Source organism: Lepisma saccharinum, chromosome 3 (assembly GCF_977018435.1).
Source record: "Lepisma saccharinum chromosome 3, izLepSacc3.1, whole genome shotgun sequence".
NCBI classification, from domain to species: domain Eukaryota; kingdom Metazoa; phylum Arthropoda; class Insecta; order Zygentoma; family Lepismatidae; genus Lepisma; species Lepisma saccharinum.
The window spans coordinates 24,965,863-24,987,241 of NC_139231.1; the positions used below are offsets into that span (position 1 = coordinate 24,965,863).

At 37.1% G+C, this 21,379-nt stretch overlaps 1 protein-coding gene and 1 non-coding gene across 2 annotated transcripts in view; one reads left to right on the plus strand and one right to left on the minus strand.

The window, feature by feature from the left end:
* The window catches only part of Chsy (Chondroitin sulfate synthase), a 185,880-nt gene that overhangs the window by 153,549 nt on the left and 10,952 nt on the right, over positions 1–21,379 (plus strand). The window contains exons 4-5 of the mRNA XM_083118356.1: positions 8,542–8,722; positions 10,641–10,798. Of these exons, the coding sequence (XP_082974482.1) occupies positions 8,542–8,722; positions 10,641–10,798 (339 nt within the window). The remainder of the gene's footprint in view (positions 1–8,541; positions 8,723–10,640; positions 10,799–21,379) is intronic.
* Positions 5,214–5,284, minus strand: TRNAS-GGA (transfer RNA serine (anticodon GGA)). Its single transcript has one exon. It is a non-coding gene; the product is annotated as a tRNA-Ser (tRNA).

Consider the following 21,379-nt stretch of genomic DNA (forward strand, 5'->3'; position numbering starts at 1 on the left):
GTAAGGGGCTGGGCCCCATACAATATGACAGGTGCAAATAGCCTAAGTGCTAACACACCCAAAAGTTTTATTTCAATCTATCAGTCATTTTAATTTCTAACCAAATCAAAAAACTTTACACCATATTTTTTTTTAACATTAAACTGTATTATCACTAATATGCACTCCAATATTCTGTTTTAAAACAAATTAAATGAAGTAATATTGTGAGTTTTCTATGTAACTTTCAAATATTGTTCACCAATTAATTCTTATAATCATTTCCATTGAGCCAAGCGAACATGAAAACCAGTTTTGTTATGAATATCATCATTTGGGTCTAAATCTGGCATATGTATACTTAGAATTACCATGATTTTTTTTTTCTCTATCTACCCTTGACTTTCACATAACGCCACCTCAGTATCAAGTAATCCATTCCTCCTCTCATCACTGCAAGTTCCAAGTTTGATCCTGGCCTAAACATTGGTGTTGCTTTGCGATTGTCCTAATTATAACTCATCTCCATCATTGCAATTAGCCAAAAACGGCAGAAAAGTAACATAAAGTAACAAATACAAATAATTTCATATTCTCTGTATTCTGTACTAATTAGGATTGCCACATGTCTCCCGGAAATGTAAAAAAAACAGCTTTTATACACTAGCACACAATAGTGACATATTTAATACATTTTAATGTAGATTATAATATATGCTGTGTTTGGGAGTAACTAGTTACTCATAATGCAGTTACAAGAAACAGGTTTTAAAGGCATTCTAACTCTAACTAGCTATTTTACAAGTAAGTACTATAACAGAGTTATTTTTATTTACCAATATGAGTAACGTTATCAACAGTTACTTTCATAGTTACTTTATCACACTTAAATTATTAATTTGTATCGTGTGTCAAGAGCTAAATTTGGCAACTCTGTTCCCAACTATGTGCCTTCTCTGAATGCGAAAGTGAAAGGATTCTCATGGAATAACCCATGGCAAGGAAGATAGGCTTTGTTGCATGCTAAATTTTAAACATTCACACTTTATTGCAATTCAACATTTCCAATTTCATGCAAAAAATTCAGTGTTTGGGGGAAGCTTTTAGGTGGATTGCGGCATTCATTTGGAATGTGGTAGTTGAGCTAGAAAGAAGCCACTGTTTACTAAGAGAGGTGTTGAAGGTATATGAATATAGAGAAGCAGTAAAATAAAAAGACCATTACAGCAAAGCTGACTCCTCCTTCTATCACTTTATTTAAAATTTGTTGTAATAATATAAATATATCCTGCACTACAGTCGTGTGGTCTAAGGTGTCGTGCTTTGGACTTCATATATGGGCTAAGTCTCCTGGTGGAAGTCCAACAGCTTTTCTCCTGAGATTTCGGTCAGTGTATGGGACCGGTGGCCACCCACCATCATGAGGAAATTGGGGAGTTACGAATGAGTAGTGTAACCTGGCCAATGTCTGGGAGTTTGTTGTGCTAACCACGTGTCACCCCATAATGGATTGGATGATTGTGAGGCCGGCAGTCATTAGGTAGGCACTGGCCTTCACGAGTTATTATGCCATGGGTTATTATTATTATATTAGTAATAATGTATCAGAAACATAAATAAAACACATGCAAGCCTTTATAGATTTGTTTTATTACATAATTGTGTTTAATTTCATTACAATAAAATTTCCAGCAAAAAGTAACTGTAAAATTAACTTTTAGTTACTTTTCAAGTACCAGTAACTGTAATTGAGGGACTTTTAAAATTGACTAACTGCTTAGCTTTTCAAACTCAGATTATATGCCACATTAAAATATAATATAATGTAAACTTCCATGTGGAATTAAAATGAATTGTACAGTACAAGATGTCCTGTAAAAACAGGATGCCACTTTAGAATCAATTCTAAAGTGATAACTGCTGTGTAATACAAGGACACCTGAGACATTGTACAACAGTGTACAACTCATGTTTCATCCCAACATTCTGAGTATAAATGAAGGGTACAGGGAAAAAACAAGAAATGTCAATTTTTTTCGATTTTGGGGTTTACAGCTCATTCTGTTGGTTGGAACTTGTACTAAACAACTGTACAAAAACCACTGGAATGAAATTAAAAATGTGCATGTAAGAGACGATCGAATATTTGAGGTACTGTGAAAGAACATAGGAAAGATTAGTATTAAAATGTCGTTTTCTCCAAAAACTGGTTTTGTGACATTCCTTGTTCTCTCCCCTTACCCTTCAAATTAGGAAAATGAACTGGTAAGTTAGTGTACAGCTTCAATAATCAAAGCGAGCATGTTATGTTTCTGATTCTAACTAAATTTAAGTATTTTGCAGGGCCAACCCTAGGTGGGTGGAGCCTGGGGCATACAATATACATGAGGCTTACAATCAAAGTTTTTCAGAGGTTTGAAAAAATCGAGGATTTTTATTCCATAGTCTGAAGTACAGGTGTCTTACATGATGACAATACACGTGCATAAACATTATTGCACAATTAATAAACATATTAATTTATATATTTCATATTATTACCTAAGAGGAATGATCAGAATGTTTTGAATGTGCTACTGCTGTAACATTCATTATATTTAATTGCAAAACTGGGTGTGTTGAATATCAAACTATTATTTCCCTGTCAAAGTGGCAATTTTAATTATATTCAATAACATTCTCTGTTACAATTACCTTTTGTTTACTTTTCATTGACTTTTGATACTGTAGTGAATTTACATTATTTCTTATAAAATATTTTCATTTTGTGTTTTCAATCTATAATTCAATGAATATTGCATATTAACTAATTTCGATTGTAGTACTTAGACACAATTTTTGATAGTAGCCTACTTTGTTTAGAATATGATTTCAGAAATATGGATATTTTTTAATTATATGAAAACAATCCATGAAGTCAGGAAAAATCACATTGGTAGCTTAATTGGAATCACCAGCATCATTTCAACTCTTTAATAAATCATACAAACAATTATTTTTATCTGGCACAGGATCCCCTGAAGCATAGAGCCTCATGCGATTGTCAAGTTACTCCTCCCCAAGGGTGGCTCTGGTTGTGTACCACTTTTTTTTATGCATGGTTCAAATTCACATATTTTGGAAGTTCCATGGTCCTCCCCTCCTCATACTGGGATGGAGTGAAGTGAACTCTTTATTCATATATTTCATAGGATAAAACAGGGAAATTTGGATATCTTAATAGAAAAATTGAAATGAAGGAAAAAGTTGATGTACAGAACATTCAAATGAGCACATGTATGGTACACTATTAAGGCACATAATCTGATATATATCACTAAAATAAATGATAATTCTGTTGCCGAAATAAAGGTTTCAGATTTTCCCGCCAAATTGGATAAATTCTATGGGACTAATTGGATACTAGTGCCGAGCTATAGGTATTGATAGCATCGAATGTTGTGGTTCCTTTTACAAATATTATTTAAATAATGTGTATATATATCGTCGTTCGGAAAGTAAGTTCCATCATGCAATAAAATGAAAAATATAAATAGTAATATCACGACCTTTATAAGGATGAGAATATATACATGGTACAACATTCACACATAATCGCCATAAGAATTCAAGCACGCATCATAGCGAGATACCAAGTTCGTTATACCCCTATCATAGAACGTTTCCGCCTGAATGGAGAACCATTGGGAAACTGCCCGTTTCAGTTCTTCGTCAGTACCATAATGTTTTCCAGCAAGGAATGCCTTAAGGTGGAGGAACAAATGAAAATCAGATGGGGCAAGATCAGAACTGTAAGGGGGGTGTGGTAGTCTTTCCCAATGGAAGGTCGTCAGGAGTTCCTGAGTTGCATTTGCCACATGCGGACGAGAATTGTCGTGGAGGAGAATGACACCCCTACTGAGCATGCCACGTCGTTTGTTTTGGATTGCACGACGCAGGTTTTGAAGTGTCACACAATAGGTTTCGGCATTGATGTGCTGTCCACGCTCCATAAATTCCACAAGCAATACTCCATGCCTATCCCAAAACACAGTGCACATGATTTTTTTGTTCGTAAGCTTTGGTTTTGGTTGCGTTTTCCGCGGTGACGCGGAGTGCCTCCACTCCATGGTGCTTCGTTTCTGTTCTGGGGTTTCATGCAAAACCCATGTCTCGTCTCCAGTCACAATCCGATCCAACAACTCTTCCCTCTTCTCACTATACCGTTTCAAAAACTCTAATGCACTTCCCATTCTTTCCCTTTTGGCATTTTCGGAGAGCTGGTGAGGGACCCAACGGTTACACAATTTGCGAAATTTCAAATTCACTGTCACAATTTCATACAGATTGGAGATTTGTGGAAACTCTAATGACAGCTCAGACAAAGTGAATCATCTGTTCTCCCTAATCTGCTCTTCCACTAAACGAACCAAATTGGGATTCAGAACAGACGGTCGACCACTTCGTTCTGCATCATGAACACTAACCCATCCACCACGAAACTGTCTCACCCATCTTCTTACCATTGAAGCACTCATTATTCCTTCTCCATACACCTCACAAATCTGACGGTGGATCTCCGCAGCTGGAACATTACGTGCATCCAGAAAATGGATCACGGACCGCACCTCACACGTGGCGGGAGTTTGGATTGTCTAAAACATAACAACAACGCACTACGCACCACTATCCTGACCAACCTACCTCAGACTGACGTCTGCACTTCATCAAGGTTGTGGCTACACAAGGCGCATGCGCATTCACACTGCCCCGCTTGCAGCGCCATGGTATTCATCAGTGGAACTTACTTTACGAACGACGTATATATATGTGTGTGTATGTGTAGTCTTATTATGGAGAGAAAACTCATTTAGTAGGTTGCCCAGCGATTGGAAGTAAGTACCAAGAGCCTCTTTGTTGATACCACCTGCTTTTGCCTTAGGCTTCGTCAAACTCAGACCATTTCTTCTTCACACCCCAATACACCATTTCTCAGTCATTTTATTCTTTGTCAAGAACTTGGTATAAGCAAGCAAAAAACAACCTGCGCAGACGCACAACTCCTGTGCACAGTACTCCCGTGCCGAGGGGAGGGGGAGAGTGGACCACGCTCCCGTATGGCCCAAGCTGAACGGAAGAAGGGAAAGCTGCGCGGGGACTTTTCTTCCAATGTTTTTTTCCTTGTGGTCGCTCTCTATCTCAAGGTTGCATTTCAAAACATAAAATTAGCTATGTAGATTTTCAGCGAAAAATGCAGGCTCGACCAGGACTCGAACCCGGGTCTCTGGCAATCCGTGCCATTGCTCTACCACTGAGCTACCGAGCCAGCCTGGCTTCCCCTGCATTTTCGCTGGCGCTATTTTACCTGTGTGAAATCGTCTCTGCAAGTGCTACTGCAACGGGATCGGTTGCCTTTGAAACACTATAGACGTCGACGTTGCCTGGTTCCTCCCAGCGTAGAGATGTCAATCCATTAAATTAGGCACACACAGGAGATGTACTATGTAGATTTTCAACGAAAATGCAGGGGAAGCCAGGTCGGTTCGGTAGCTGAAAATCTACATAGTACATCTCCTGTGTGTGCCTAATTTAATGGATAAAATTAGCTAATATTCGCAATTATTTCCGAGTCAGGTCAAATTTACAACATTCTATATACGTAACATTATCATCAAGTGGTTACTCAATGACAGGTGCGAAAATTGAAGTATGGTCTAAGTGTTGCAGAAGCTGCCATATCTTCCAAGCTATTCAGTTAATTTCTTCTTGCTTGTACTTTTGAGTGCAAGGTTGTATGATACTTTAAATAGTTGACTTTAACATATGCCTCTCTACTACAGATAACACTGCCTGGCACACAGTTTATATCCCACTGCAGCCGTAAATTCTTCATGTAATAGTATCGTAACATCTGCAAATTTGTAACGCAAATATTGTCAGTAATTTTGAACAATGAAAATAAATAATAAATTATTATCTGTATAGCCTCGCAGAATTATATCGAAATACAAGATGTAACAAACCAGAATGTTGTTTGTGGAAAATACGACAGATAGTATACATCCAGAGGTTGAAGCAATGCGGTGGCGAAAATACAAAGCAATTTAGAGCTTAAGTTCACTGACTGAATTATTACATGCTTACTTATCTTCAGTACCACAAACTCATGTCGTTTCTTTCAAGATAGGAGATTTCAAACAGAACTAATCACAAACGTTAATATGACTCTGTCCTTCCTTATAACTTTGAGAACTACAAGATGTAACCAGACAGCATGCGTAAAAACCTTATTTTTTTATCCAATTTGCTCTGCAGTACCCTAATGAAAGAATATTTCTATTTTGAGATTCATATTAGAAAGTTTCATAATTTTTTTTGAATATTTACATCCATATATACTCAGGAACTTAATGATGCATTTATTTGCTTTAGCAAAATATATTGTTAATGACACCAATTTATTGTGTGGTGTAATCATAGGCATAGTTAGGTAGGGGCTAGGGGGGCTACGCCCCCCCAGAACAAGGAATTAGCCACCCCAAATGCATGTGACATATGCATAAAATAATTAAGGAAAGAGAAACTGCACACAAAAATTAGATAATTCTCATGAAACTTTCATGTGTTACTCTTGTGGTGTGGCAGTCCCAGATAAGGAAACGATACAATGAAAGTTGAAGTGCATGTGCCTTTATAATGGGGACCAAATGGTCCGAAACAAGATTTCAAAGATAATATATCACCCTTATTTCTTTTGATCTTCCACCTTGGAGCGCTAAATAAGCACTGTTACATTCAAACAATAGAGGCGTTGCAAGGAGTGCTTACATAAATCTAGCCTTTCAACAATGAATGAGTTTCTAAAGTTGAGTTTCTTTTTCGAACATGAAAAAGAGAAGCCATCATTGTAGAGACTTAAACAGAATAGCAGTTATGATAGGAAGAGAAAAAGGCGTCAGTTCAAAGAAGTGAATTTAGTTTCTGCGGATTTGTATTGCATGCAGGAAATTTAAAGATGTATGCCTAAATGTCACGTGAATGTGTCACGATCCTGTAGAAGCGATTCAATCGCGCGGAATAGCTTTATTAAATGGTGATCAATACAGTTCATTGGTGAAATCACTCTTTGTCCAGTCTTTTAGTATGTTGCGATACATGTATGCAGATGCGCTGGATTTATTTGAATATTTCATTATACGGAGGCGGTGCAGTTGAAAGTTGTGCTCAAGTCTTCTGGTGACGGGTGAATCTTGTGGAACACTTCACCTGGCCAGTGTTATATATATTAGTGTTGTTTGGTCGATGAACCTCATGTAAAAGTTTAGTGTTCAGGATAATTAAATAATATTTCACCTATAAATAGCAACTTTCTATTTTCGTGATAATTCAAGGTTCTCAATTTTGTAATAGTCCGTAATTCTTCGTTTCCTTAATTCACATATTCAATAGATCATTTCTTAAGATCCGAAAGCGGCATAATATTTATATTGTTCCAGTTTAGTGCATTTAATTTTAGAGTCCCATGTGTATCTACATATAAAAATATGCATGATTTTGTTAAGCATTTTTTTTAGATACGTCGCTGCTCATTAAATGTTGGCAAAACTTACGTTGCTGTTCATTCCCATTTGGTTTCTAGATTGCCAATAGTCTGTACTGGACTATAATCTGAATCAGCGAAACTTAGAATGGCGTTGATTTCTGTTAGATTAGATATTAAGCAATTAACATCCAATTATAAGCATGCATAGTGTATTGGTAAATAAGAAGATTTGCATGCGAGAAAAGAAAACTTACTACAGCGTAATAAATATTATTTTGGGGACCTCTTTGCAAACTATGAGATTAATAAGATAGCAAACCTTCATCCACTCTCTCCCCCTCTGACAAAATCATAAATTGCACCCTGTTGATCATTTTTAGTTGACGTAGATATGATTTATTTATTACATACGTATGGAAGACTGCCAGTAATATCTTTAAGTTTTCTTCACGTATCTAGTCGCAAGTGGTTCTCAGTTGTAGTAAAATTAGGAAAATGTGAAGTTTCGTTGTATAGAAATTAAGGAAATTTAAATCTTTACTATTCCATTACCTATGTAGATTGTGCTTTTAAATGCATTGCAGCATTATCATTTGCTCAGTACCATGAACACAAGATTACCCATTAATATTGTTACATATTTAAATTATACCTTCTTTATTCTAAAGAAGAAATGTGTTCTTTAATACATTTGCAACCATCTATAATAGCATATTTATTCCATTTAACAATTTAATTTCTTTTGGGTAAGATGATGTTGGGATCATCTGTTTCCCAAGGAGAATACCCATGATGATTTTTGTAATGGATAAAAGCATGAATAAAGTAAGCCCCAGCTAGCCTCCCCAAGCGGAGGGGCAAAACTATGCCTATGGGTGTAATTATAGCAATACAATTTTATGTCAGTATTTTGGAAAGCATTTAAAGAAACACACATGCATACACATACATTGGATGAAAAAGGTTTGCTTGGTAATAACTGATTTAAACAACACAAACATTTTTTTTATTATTTTATTAATTTGTTTTTACAATTCCAGGCATTAAAAATTCAAGATCTGCAGCAGAAGACCATCTTACTGCATAGAGATATTGCAACAATGGCGAGGCAATTGAACATGAAGAATAATGATCCAAGTGATTATTTATTGGGGAAGAATGTTCCTTTATTTCCATCAAAGAAAGGAAGTTCAGATTACTTGGGTGACTCAACAATGCTGGGTTAGTCAATTTCTATTACTTTTATAAATATTATTTTATTAACACATGAGAGCAAATTGATTATAATTGCGAAATATTTCATGTAAATAAAGATTTGCACATTCTTTTATAATTGTCCATTTCTATTAAGTGAATATAAATTATAAGAACATTTGATACTCTGAGCTTTAACAATTAATTTTTACAGTACCCAAATGTGCATGCATTGTAGCCTGAAATCCATTCAGTAACTTTAGTTCGCAATAAAGTAGCTTATTATCAATTAACATGAAAATATTTTACAATGTACAACGTATATTGCATTTTTCAATCTTATTATAAAATAAACAAATTTTCCTCAATTTGCAAAATTTATTGAAAATTGATATTCAATCATGTTGTTTTTATCTATAGCATCACCAGAACAATTTATAGGAAGTGGAGGGGGTCACATTTATTATACTCTAAACATCGCACAAATTATGAACATTTATACAGTAAAACTTCTCAATAACGGACAGGCCTGGGGGAAAAATAAATGTCCGTTATTCAGAAAAAAGTGTAGGATGTTACACAATAGGATAAGCATATTACAATACGAACTTTATGAACATAATGGTTTTTCCCCCCTACATTCAAGGATCAAAATACTGTACTACATAAGGTGAATTTAAATTTACTAAAGTATCCCTACATACATTACAAATTTCAAAAAAGAAAATACGGTACCCGTAGTGTAATCCGTTTCTGCGACATCATAGCAAAAGTGACACACACTTCTCAAGATAACCACAAAGAATACTGTCTACTGTCTGCACTTTTAAAAAGAAATACGTTCGGTGTTACATGAATCAATGCATGCTAGTTCGAAATACTGGCCATTGTTGTATCGAATTCCAGGAATTGTGACCGTTTTCTTTCAGGCTGTCCATTATTAAGAAGTTTTATTTGCGTTGGGAGGTAGTTTTCAGTGTCCGCGTCCGTTATTAAGAATGTCCTTTATTATAAAGTAATATTGCCATTAAACCCCATGGATTTGTGACGGGAAATTTAAAAATGTAATTTAGAGGTGTCCGCTTTTCAGAGGTGTCCGTTAGGAGAAGTTTTACTGTATCTTGTCTGTTGAGGGGGAGAGTGGGAGAGAAATTGACTGGGGACTGTAAATGCCATGATTGTCATTCCTCCTCTTTTGCGTGAAATATTTAACGTTTAATGTTATATGAACATGCTATGTAATCTAAAAGTTGCAGAACTTGATATTTGCACTGTTCTGCTAAGCCAAAAATCCTTAATTCCACTGCACATGATTTACATAAGATGTAAGATGTAAGTGGTGAAATAATAGAATAAAAATAATGGTAAATATAATTGGGAGAGACAATTTTGTGCTCGTAATTGTGTATTTTCCTCCTGTACAAAATTGATTGGAACTTCATTGTAATGGCTTGCCTGTGCATCCCTTCTTCAAAAGATGCAAAAGATACACTGCTTCTCACATAACAATATTATGAAAGAAATCTGCAACATGAAGAATTGTTTAGCACTTCCAATTACAAAAATGATTTACAGTTGGCATTTTACCTTCAATGAATTCACCTCAAATTAGATATAACTGGTATTTGTAATTTTGGCATTGAATATATGGTGTAAAAAAGATAAAATTAAACATTGATGGGAAATCTTTGGGCCAGCCTGAGATACAACAAAACACTTTTGTAACTTATTTGTAATAACAAAAACACACAATAATTTATGCATTCTACATCATTGCACTTTAAGAAAATATTTTATCAGCTATTCAGTTCTTAAAAAATCAAAATATCTTTAAATTCACATCTGCCTTACAGAAATCTTTGCATGACAGTGCTTTGTGATATACAGAATATTTATCTAACTTTTCCTCCTTAGATTTTGGAATTCAATGCATATATTTTTGCAGGACTTCCACCTGGGCTAAATAAATTTCATCCAAGAACTGAAGCTGAAGTTCTGCAGTGGGACTTCATATCTCGTTCATTGTTTTCTACCACCAACACTAATCCCAGAAGACGAATTGAAAGTGCTTTAAAAGAAGGCGTAGATGATGTAGTGAGAGAAGTAAGTATTATAACAAAATGAAGATCATGCAACACTTATTGGTTGTAAATAAATGTATTTACAAAATACAAACATTATTTTTGTAAATACATTTACAATGTAAGTTAACAATGTTATGGTTCTAAATATGAACATTGTTATAATTTATTAAAAAGTCAGAAAACTTAAATTTGTTAAGTTTATGAGGAAAACAGAATTTCGATTTGGGGAGCAAACAGATCTGGTGCTGATGTACTCACATAAAATTTATTCATATAAAGTTAAATCAAACCACAATAGTAAAGGGAAATTTATAGTGCCCCATAGGTATTCTATACATTATGTTTTGTTAAGTATAAATGATGAAAATATAAATTTCAACATCTTACATAAATTGAAATTTGAATGTGTTCAAAACATCTCACTTGTTCTTTTCAGCTGCATTAAATAGCATAAAGCTGAAACTGTAGAAATCTATGTATTGGTGAATTATCAGCAGAAACACCAGCAACTAATTCTAATATCTTGTCTTTTGCAGATAGAGTTTACAATTTTGAACTATACATTCAATACAGTGTGTCCACAAAGCCCTGTCCCTTGAACTTTGAATAGCTGTAAATTGGTAACAAAATGACGAAGATGAATATGGCTTTAACACAAGAGAGCATCATGGCCCTTTGGCATGTTTTTGCAGTTGATAGAAATACAACCTGAAGAAACACAGGAAGGGGAGGGGTATCGTGTAGGGTGGAGAAAGAAATTAACAAAATCATATTTTTGCCCCAAAACTTATCTCAATTCCTGGTTTACGACAACTTTCTCTGAACTTTTAGTGTCTACGTGCACAGAAATATCGAACGAGGCTAATTTTTTTGGGTTGCAATGTTTAGGGTGACAGGGAAATGAAATTTTATGATGTCAGCTTCAACCTACTTTTTGCACATTTTCATGGCAGTTTGCAACGCTGCAAGCATCAAATTGCACGGCGTGATGCATACTGGGTATCTACGCAACATGGGAAGAAAAAAGTACTGACATTGACGAATACATATTTATTTTGAAAATTTTTGAAAATTAGTTACTAACAGTAAACTAGTTACATGGGTGGCAACAATGTTCTGAACACACTCGTCTAAAGCAAATGCTGGAAATGCCCACCCCTCTGTTCCGAGGCACATTGCAGAGGACTCCGTAAGTTGCGGAAGACTTTTTTCACGACTTGTGGGCTGATGTTGTTAATGGCATGCACAATGTTTGCCTGTAGATGTTCTAATGTTTGTGGATTGTCTTGATAAACATCTTTTAAATAACCCCACAAGAAGTAATCTAGTGGGGAGATGTTGGGGGAATGATGGGGCCACAAGCCCTTTCCAATCAATATGTCACGAAAAAATTCTCTCAAGAAAGGCATTGTTTCGCATGATGAATGACTTGAGGCCCCATCTTGTTGAAACCATGCATCTCTCTCATCCTCCTCTAACATCGACACAAATTCCTGCACAATGTTCATATACACAGCACTATTCACAGTCTCTTTGAAGAAAAATGGTCCAACAATACGCTGCTGTGATATCGCACACCAGACACCTATTTTCATGGAATATAGTGGCTCCTCATATAAAACATGAGGGTTTTCGGTAGCCTATATCCTACAGTTCTGACTGTTAACATAAGCCTATAGGTGAAACCATGGTTCATTGGAAAAATAAACTTTGTCAAGTTTCCTTTGAGACCTGAATGTCTGAAGAAACGATCTAGCAAATCATATTCTTTTGTCCATGTCTGGAAATTTAAGTTCATGCACCAGTGGCGATTCCTCCATGTGGGAAGTGAGGAACTTTCTACAGTTTCATTTATACTTATTTCCAGTTTTCTACTTTTTAAGAATTTAATTTTGCATTATAAAATTTTGAGTGCAATCAAGGTTCACTACTTGACTGTCAAGAGTCAATGTGCTAGCTATCACCCACTCATTCCAGATTTGTTGCCCAAAGGTGACCGACCGTCTTTACCTGCCGCTGAGGAAGCTTTCTCATCATCCTACAGGCAGATGGGTGAGGGGCAGTGCAAGGGAGGACAGGTGTACGCGGAGTATTGCCCAGTTATACGGTCCACGAGGAAGGTTGCTTGGGTCCTCAACAGTGATGCCAACTCTAGCATAATGGTTCTAAACCTAGCAAAATTTGAACTTCGTTGGCACCTAGCACTCTGTGTTTGGCATAATGGAAAATTCAGCATCGTCTCAAAAACGGGTGTCCCTGGGAAAAAAAGAAATTGAATTCTTATGAAGATATTTTGAGGAAATATTTATTTTTAAGAAAATCTCCAGATCTTGTTTGTACTTCTCCAGCAGACTTGCTTCAAACAAAGGAAGTATGCCGACCAAGGGACAAGTTTTACAGGCCCTGATCTATCCTCTTGTTTTCATCTTTTCTTTATCCCCCCTGATTTTACAAGGGAGGAACATTTCATAAAACGAAATTAGTAGAAAGAGTTGGAGGTCACAAATAAAACAAACTGATGCCGTTACCAGTCATGGAATTTTCTTAAACTTTTTACAAGCACTATGCTAAACCCATTTTATTGAATGATCGAAATTCCTAATGTTGCTTAACTACAATGAATAATCAATAACGCAGTTCACAACTCCAAAATAGCAAAATAAAATTGAACTTAAAACTGCTACAGTCATCAGAAAATGATGATAATAAATTAATAATAATTGTATAATAATAATGATAATAAACCCTAACATAATTTTATCACATTTAGCGTAATTTGTGAGTTGAAACAGCACCCTTTCTTATCAGGAGGTTGGTATTGGCAAAGCTGTTCTTAATCCACACAGACAGGGAGGGCCTGCAGATAACATTACAAATCCAATGGCTAATCCAAGGTACAGGCGATACATGTCACTGCGTAGTTTAATGCATTTTCGAAAACTTTCCTCTGTCTGTTTACCATAACTTCCTGCACCCCAAAAATTCCACGAGTCACCACTGTCATGTATGACACGAACACGGTAAGAACGATACTTTAACTTACGCAGTGCTTTATGTATGGTAGATTTGGGGATCTGCGATCCTTTCGATAAACGCCGGAGTGATTCCTTAGGCGAATGAGCATACCGACGTTCCAAATCTTCCAAAAAATCCGCTGTAAAGGCACTAGGTCTTCCACTTCGTGGCTTGTCACACACGCTACCAGTTTCATGAAATTTGTTTTTAAGCTGCAATATTGTTTTCCTAGGGCTCCCGTGTAGCAAAGCACTTAGTGCTTTCGCCTTTGGTGCGAGCGGTCCCAGGTTCGATCCCTTGTGGGTGCTTCCAAAATTTAAGCGTTGACCCAGCTTCGGGAGGATAATTGGGAAGCTACTTCAAGAAGTAGTGGGCTCCGGTCACGAAAGCCAGAAAACAGTGGCGATGGGATCTGATGTGCTGACCACGCGTCACCCAATGAAAAGCCACTCTGGCAGGCCCTGGCCCTTCAAGGGTTGTTGCACCACGGAGTTTAGTTTGGTTTGTTTTCCTATGTGGTACACTCTTGCCAGGATACCTCAATAAAAACTGTTCCTGCACCTGTTCATAGCTGTTTGTTCTGAAGAAGCATTTGAAGGATAAAAACACGTTCTTGCAAGGTGTAACTCATTTCAAAAGATAAAGGAATAATAACTTTTAAATCAAATTAATAACAGCACTCGCAGCAGCTAAAACAACGTCACTCACATACGACACAACCAACAAGCCAACAATGCAACAAACAGACCAGCGCTGACAGGCTTGATCCAGTTACACAGCGTAGCAGCGCCACCTGGATTGCTCACCAGAGAAGTCAGTGTTGCTAACCAACAAACAGTAAAAGTAACCGTCCATACCAGATGTTAGATGTTACAATTTACGATCACTCGATATCAGTATGTTTTTCTTCCCATGTTGTGTAGATACCCAGTATGCATCGTGCCGTGCATTTGATGCTCGCAGCATTGCAAACTGCCATGAAAATGTGCAAAAAGTAGGTTTTCCTTGCTGACGTCATGAAATTCCATTTCTCTGTCACCCTACACATTGCAACCAAAAAAAATGAGCCTCTTTCAACATTTCTGTGTATGTAGAGACTAAAAGTTCAGAGAAAGTTGTCGTAAACCAGGAATTGAGAGAAGTTTTGGGGCAAAAATATGATTTTGTTTATTCTTTTTTCTCCACCCTGCACGATACCCCTCCCCCTCCTGGGCTTCTTCAAGTATGTGGCGTATTTCTTTTAACCTCAAAAATATGCCAAAGGACCATGCTCTCTTGTGTTAAAGTCGTATTCATCTCAGACATTTTGTTTACCAACTTACAGCTATTCAAAGTTCAAGGGACATGACTTTGTGGACACTCGGTATTAGGTAAATTCAGATATTTCACCATAGTACGTGGATCAAGATGTATTAAATCCACTGTAGTTCTGACATTATACTTTGTCATGATTTGAACTATGTCCGATACTATAGGCTTCATCTCTGCAACTTCCCAACGAATGTCTTCCTTGTCGGTAGCCTTAAAAATAAGATCTAATCTTTGAGGGTTGTCTGCAGCAATGTGTAGTGGATGTTTTGAAATATAGCTTAAAAGATTGTTGAAATTTCTCACACACTCAAATTTCACAGTTGAGAAGAAATCTTGCAATGTTGGTGTGAGTGCATGCCAAAAATTCTGCTCATGGTTTGGAACATTAAAGGATAGGGGCTTATTTGATTGACTTTTTTTTTTTTCATGAATGCATATAAATAACTGGGTTGTAGGTGTTTGAAATGAGAGTGTTGCAGTGTCTTCTTTGATTTTGGATACATCTGATTTATCTTGCAAAGGACTGAAAATACCATTCCTTCATTCTCTGGAGTCCTGTGTACGTGTCCCATTGCTCTCATCTATTGAAGGTTGCTGGACTGTGGTTGACAAATTCGTGGACATACCCATCATGTCCTCGAACAAGCCTCCAGTAATTGGATCTGGCAAGTCTGTTGATGGGGTACTGTCCCCTCCATATTGTTCTAGCAGATTCATATATTGAATCTGAGCTTTCAGAGTCGTCGTTATGTCTGGAGATAGCCCAGCTGTCTCGCCACTGTAGTATTTTTGAAATATGTTCTTGTGCGAATCCAAATTAGAACTGTCTCCTCCATAATCGGGTGATGAGTGAGCTCCATCTCTCCCTGCCATCTTCCATGTGAAAGTATCCGACAATGTTTGAAGTCACGTAACTTGTTAGGTTTTTGTGCACTAGGGTGATGACTTTTTTACAACCTCATTTCCCTGTACCATAATTTGATGAGCTTTCATTAAATATTAGATAAAATTTTACTTTCAAGGTGATTAGATAAAAAAACCTCACGCACAAAATGATTTTAAAAATTTTATTTATGAGTATTTTTGCCCATTTTTTGAAGTCACTGTAAGCAGATATAAAATCGAACACAAGCTTTAGTCACATATATTATAGGGTCATCAAACACACAAGGAAGTCAATTATTCACGATAATGTCATAGGACTGGCTGAATCTCAGTGGGAGGTTGTCCTTGTTGCGGCAGGAGTCGTGCAAATGTAGCATAACTTTGATCGCACGCTCACAGCACTGATTGCTTTGGGCAATGTTGATTGGATATTCATCTGTTTTCCAGTGGGTTTTCAAGCATTTGAGACTTGTTGGGTAGTCATTCAGAACTGCAGATAGTTCATCAAAATCTTCAGTGTGGAACAATTGACTGCTGAACGAATGGTCAGTCCATGAGTAGAAAATGAATGAACAAATTTTACGCAGCCTGTTCCGGGTTTCAGGCATCAGAATAAACGCAAGAAGGGCTAGAATGGCACGAGAGTTCCATCGTGCATTGCTGATGTTTGGGATCTGTTGAAACTTCACGAAGGGGATCTCATTCCTGTAAGTGAAGTGACGGAAGACACGAGTGAGGTGGTAGAGAAACTTCATGTCGTCTCTCTAGCTGCCTGTTTCCTTAATCTCAGTTTTACCGTTGCTGAAGGCTGCTTTCAATTTATCATAATTGCTCATCAAATCCTGCACAAAGCAGTATTCTATGTTTGGTGATTTAGTCGAACCATGGAGCTCATCGTCCATGACAACGCGAAGAACGCGATCCAGCACATGGTGCTGGCAACTGATGAACTTGGGTTTGGGGTGACCTTTCTCTTCGAACATTTGCTGCAGCTGAACAACAACGCCTGTCTTCTTGCCGGTATTCACGCTTGTTGTGTCGGCAACAATCATCACAGTTGATCCCCACAGGTTGAACTCCTCTAACACATCCTGGAGTCCTTCTGCGATTGTTTGAGCTTTCCCATCTTTCAATTTCAGTACAGACAACTTAATTTCCTTTGCTTTATTCTTGAAGACCACGGCCTGATATTCAAAGCCATCAATGTGTTTGCCGTCAAAGTGTATGCTCCACTTCTCCAGATGAAGCGTACTCACCAAGTGCTTCTTCATCTGAGCAGCTCTCGTGTAGATAGTCTTGTGAATTACTGACTGACATGGGGGTTGGGATTTCAATGCCCTCACCAGAAAGCTGGCGGCACACCTTTGCTGCTCCGTTGGACGACAGCTTTGAGCTTGTAACAAGGCGTCTTGCAACGTCTGTTGGGTTATGCTTCCTTGTGCTCATTGATGCTTCATTTTTATCCTCCCAAGGACTGTCTCTGCTGTGTAACTGTCGGGACAATCAGCTGGCGCTGAGCTGGTAAGGGTTGACACAGTCGCTTCCATTGCCTTCTTTCGCTTGGATGGGTGGATGGTCTTTGCACTAGCACGTTTGCAACTGGAATAACCAACCTGGCCCTTGCTCTCAATTTGCAGTTTGTAGAGGTTCTCCTCCTCTTTGCACATCCATTCGCCTTTCACCTTGGTCACGTCAAACAGTTCATTCAATGAATCAAAGTTTTGTTTCCTTCTGTATCGCTCATAGTCTTTCAGAAGGTTTGCTAGTTTTGCACAAATGACTTGATCAGACACATGCGGGAAGTTTAATGTTTTGCTCCATAGGGCTTTAAGCTACACAGCAATTAGACCGATCCTCTCTCTCCGTTCTTTGGCAGTGGATTCAAGAAATTTGAAGCGTCCAATGACGTGGCTTTTCAGGGGCATGCGACTCCGTTCACTCAAGGGTGCTTCATAAATTGCCACGTTGCCTCTTCTTGATGGCGCTTGAAACTGGACTAAGTTCTTTGTCCAGGTTTCCTTGTTCTTCTCCATGTTAGAAGAGCTCTTCTTGAACGACATGTTGTCTCTACTCAGCAACTTATATAGAAAAGGCCCTAACGTAAATATTAAATACGTAACAAATTAAAGAAACTGTTGTTGAGTTTCCATATATTTTATTTAAAAACAAACAAAAAAGAATTATAGAAAATAAAAAAAAGACAGACACTAATAATATATTAGATGCTCAATTATAATTAGCGAGATAATTCAATGTAGCTCACCAAATAATACAAGGATTTCTTTATAATATACTCTGGATAATGCGCAATTGCGCATTGTGCAATAGTTATAATAAGGCAATAATAATGTTGACACCAAATTAATCTAATTAAAACTCAACTACCCGCTTTGAACACCTTGCTTATATAGCAGTTTATACCACACTGCGAAACAGCTGAAGAAAATTTTAGTACTGTACAGAAGCTTCCCGAGTAATTACGTCACCGTGACGTCTCAGTCCGGCCGGATGGCGCACGGCGTTCTATGATTTTCTGGAATATTCCATACAATTCTCTGGTGAATAAATTATTGCACACCTCCGTTTGCTGAATTATATTATATATAAATATTGTTAATACAATTTTATGAAATGGTAAAATGGCATACATAAAATTTAAAAATAATTTGTGCGTGACCTTTTTCAATATTTCAATGGAATATACCTCATTTTAGTCATTAATAGGCAAAAGTTCATCCATTTGTGCTACAGGAAATAATTTTTGAGAAAAAAAATGAAAAAGTCATCACCCTATTGTGCACTTTTAGATGTGAAAAAATTTAGACATCACACTAACCTGAAGTTGTTGCTTGAGAAGGTGTCCTCAGTGAATAAGATGATGTTGATGCTTTTTGGTGTTCTATTGATGTTGATGGGTCGTCTAAGCATGGACACTTTGCTGCAGGTTGTTGCCACTTTCTTTGTCTAAGTTTTGCTCTAACAGAAAACCACTGTTTCAGATTCTTATGGTAGTCCAAAGGCATCCAAGGATGAACTGAAACTCGTATAAATACATTGTAATTTCTTCTTATTTCATTTTGGTTCATTAATTAAGCATCATATGATTTTCTCCTGGCAAGTTTCCCAATAGACTAACCCTTTAGGGTCAGGGTGAGTACCCCTTTGCTTAGGTACCCAGTTACACTATTAGGAACCCTGAGAATCTAATTCGATTGAATCAAGAAACACATAATTAGGTTATATTTCCACCTAAATACTCTCTCTCTCTCTCTCTCTCTCTCTCTCTCTCTCTCTCTCTCTCTCTCTCTCTCTCTCTCTTTATGTACACCACAAGGGTACCCTTATTTTCCAGGCTTGTCCAAAGCACACTTTTCATACAAACCACTTTCTGGTCAGCAGTCTTTGAACAGTCAGCAATATATATTTTCTTCCTTTTACAAGAAAGTGAAAAATGAACAGAAAATCAGGCTCGACCAGTTTAAAGCTGAAATTAACTAGAGGGTATACAGTTTGTACCGCCGTATTAACAGGGTTTTTGTCATCATATACCCTCGACTACTGCCCTGCTCTCTTGTTACATTATAGGTGTATTTCACCTATGTCACAAACTGTTGCATTGTGGGATCAAGCAGCCATGATTGAGACCGGTTCTTGTAAACACACTGAATTCAAGTGGGTAGGCGGTAGATTTCAACCTCGTTTACAATTTTACTGTGCAGTTCTTGGTTGTTTAAAAGAAACTCACGTTTATCCTCGAATTTTCTGAGAAAGAACAGAAGGTGCACTTCACGGCACGGGACTCGATAATTGTTGATCAGAAGATACCATGTTGTCTGGTTGGGGAAAGTAAATCGTGCCAACATTAATGAACAAAGCAAACATTACAGAGTGTGCAGTGAACATTTTCTCTCAGGTAAGTTCATATGCCATCTTTCTCTGTGACTTATAGCACAAATGGATCGAACTGGTGTGTTTAATCATACTTGCAATATTGTGTCCTTGTTTTTTGGTAGAAAGGTGCTGATACTTCTGATAAGTTTGATGATGAAAATGATAATATTCAAAGTTTAATTAATCTTGATAATTGTATGTTTGTACTTGGTTATTTATTATATTTCATTTGTTTACACAAACTGTTATTAATTGTTATTCGATCCATGAGAAAAGGTGCCGGCAGTAGGCTTTGTGTACTGTCAGAAAGAAAAACACTGCTATGAAAGTACCCCAAATTGATTGATTGGTTTGGTTTATTATTCTTCACTTTTATGCTAGTTTTGGCTAATTGTGAAGACTTGAAACTGATAAAGCGAGGCTCCCAAAGAACACCCATGCTCAGGCTGGGATTCGAACCCGTGACCCCAGGCATTGTAGCATGCTGTGTTAACCACTCTGCCATGGAGGCCAGTATATCCCAAATTATTAAAGCAAGAAGTGAAATTACAGTTTATGAGCACCTCAACATTTTAAATTACAGCACTTGAACAAACCTTAAAAGGAAACAGACAATAATGGCAGAACCTTGGAATTTACAGTTAATCTTTACTGGATGTAAATATTTCAAGCAGACGAAAATAAATTTATTCCAGGTAGCTGGGTCAAGTAAATAAACACATGTGAACTACAGTTGGCCAGAGGTTTAGGCTCTTTTTCATTTTGTTATTGTCCAGTTCATGTGGATCTACACCACAAAACTTCACTTTTTCTCCATATCTTTTTCTGTAGACTCCGCAAGGAGTTTGAACATACGAAACATTACTGCTATTTCCAGTTGACACGACATTGTTATTAATTTTATGCAATGTTACCGACATTTTACACAGTATAACAAACGTACAATTGGCACAGGTGTAACGAATGCTACATGGTGGGTATTTCCTTGCAGACGACAAACAAACATGAAACCCACCTATTGATGAGTCACATGACTTGAGGCTTTGAAGTATCGATCAAGCTCCATGCCAAAGTTGTAACAACGTTCTTGTTTCTCTTTTCTTGCAACAATTGGTGGTGGACTATAAAGCTCGTATCATTGATTCATGATCGGCAACTCACACACCATGTAAATCAAAGTTCTCTCTCCCATTTGTTGACCAGTCCATATGTGTATGCATGTGTCACACACACACATGCACACACATAGAGAAAGAACATGTTATATAAACATATGCATGTACGAGGTCCTTGATATGCCTAAATCTAGTCCAAGAATGTTTTTTTCATATCCAACATATGGGTGAAAAATTACTAGGTGAAAACCAGTCTCCTTTTTCTAACGGAATGAAATCAGAAAATGGACTTTGGCCCAAAATTACCCTGAGAAAATATTTGCTTATTGTTGAATTTCTTCTAAGTGTAGATCACTGTTTATTTTCTGCAAAATTATGAGAAC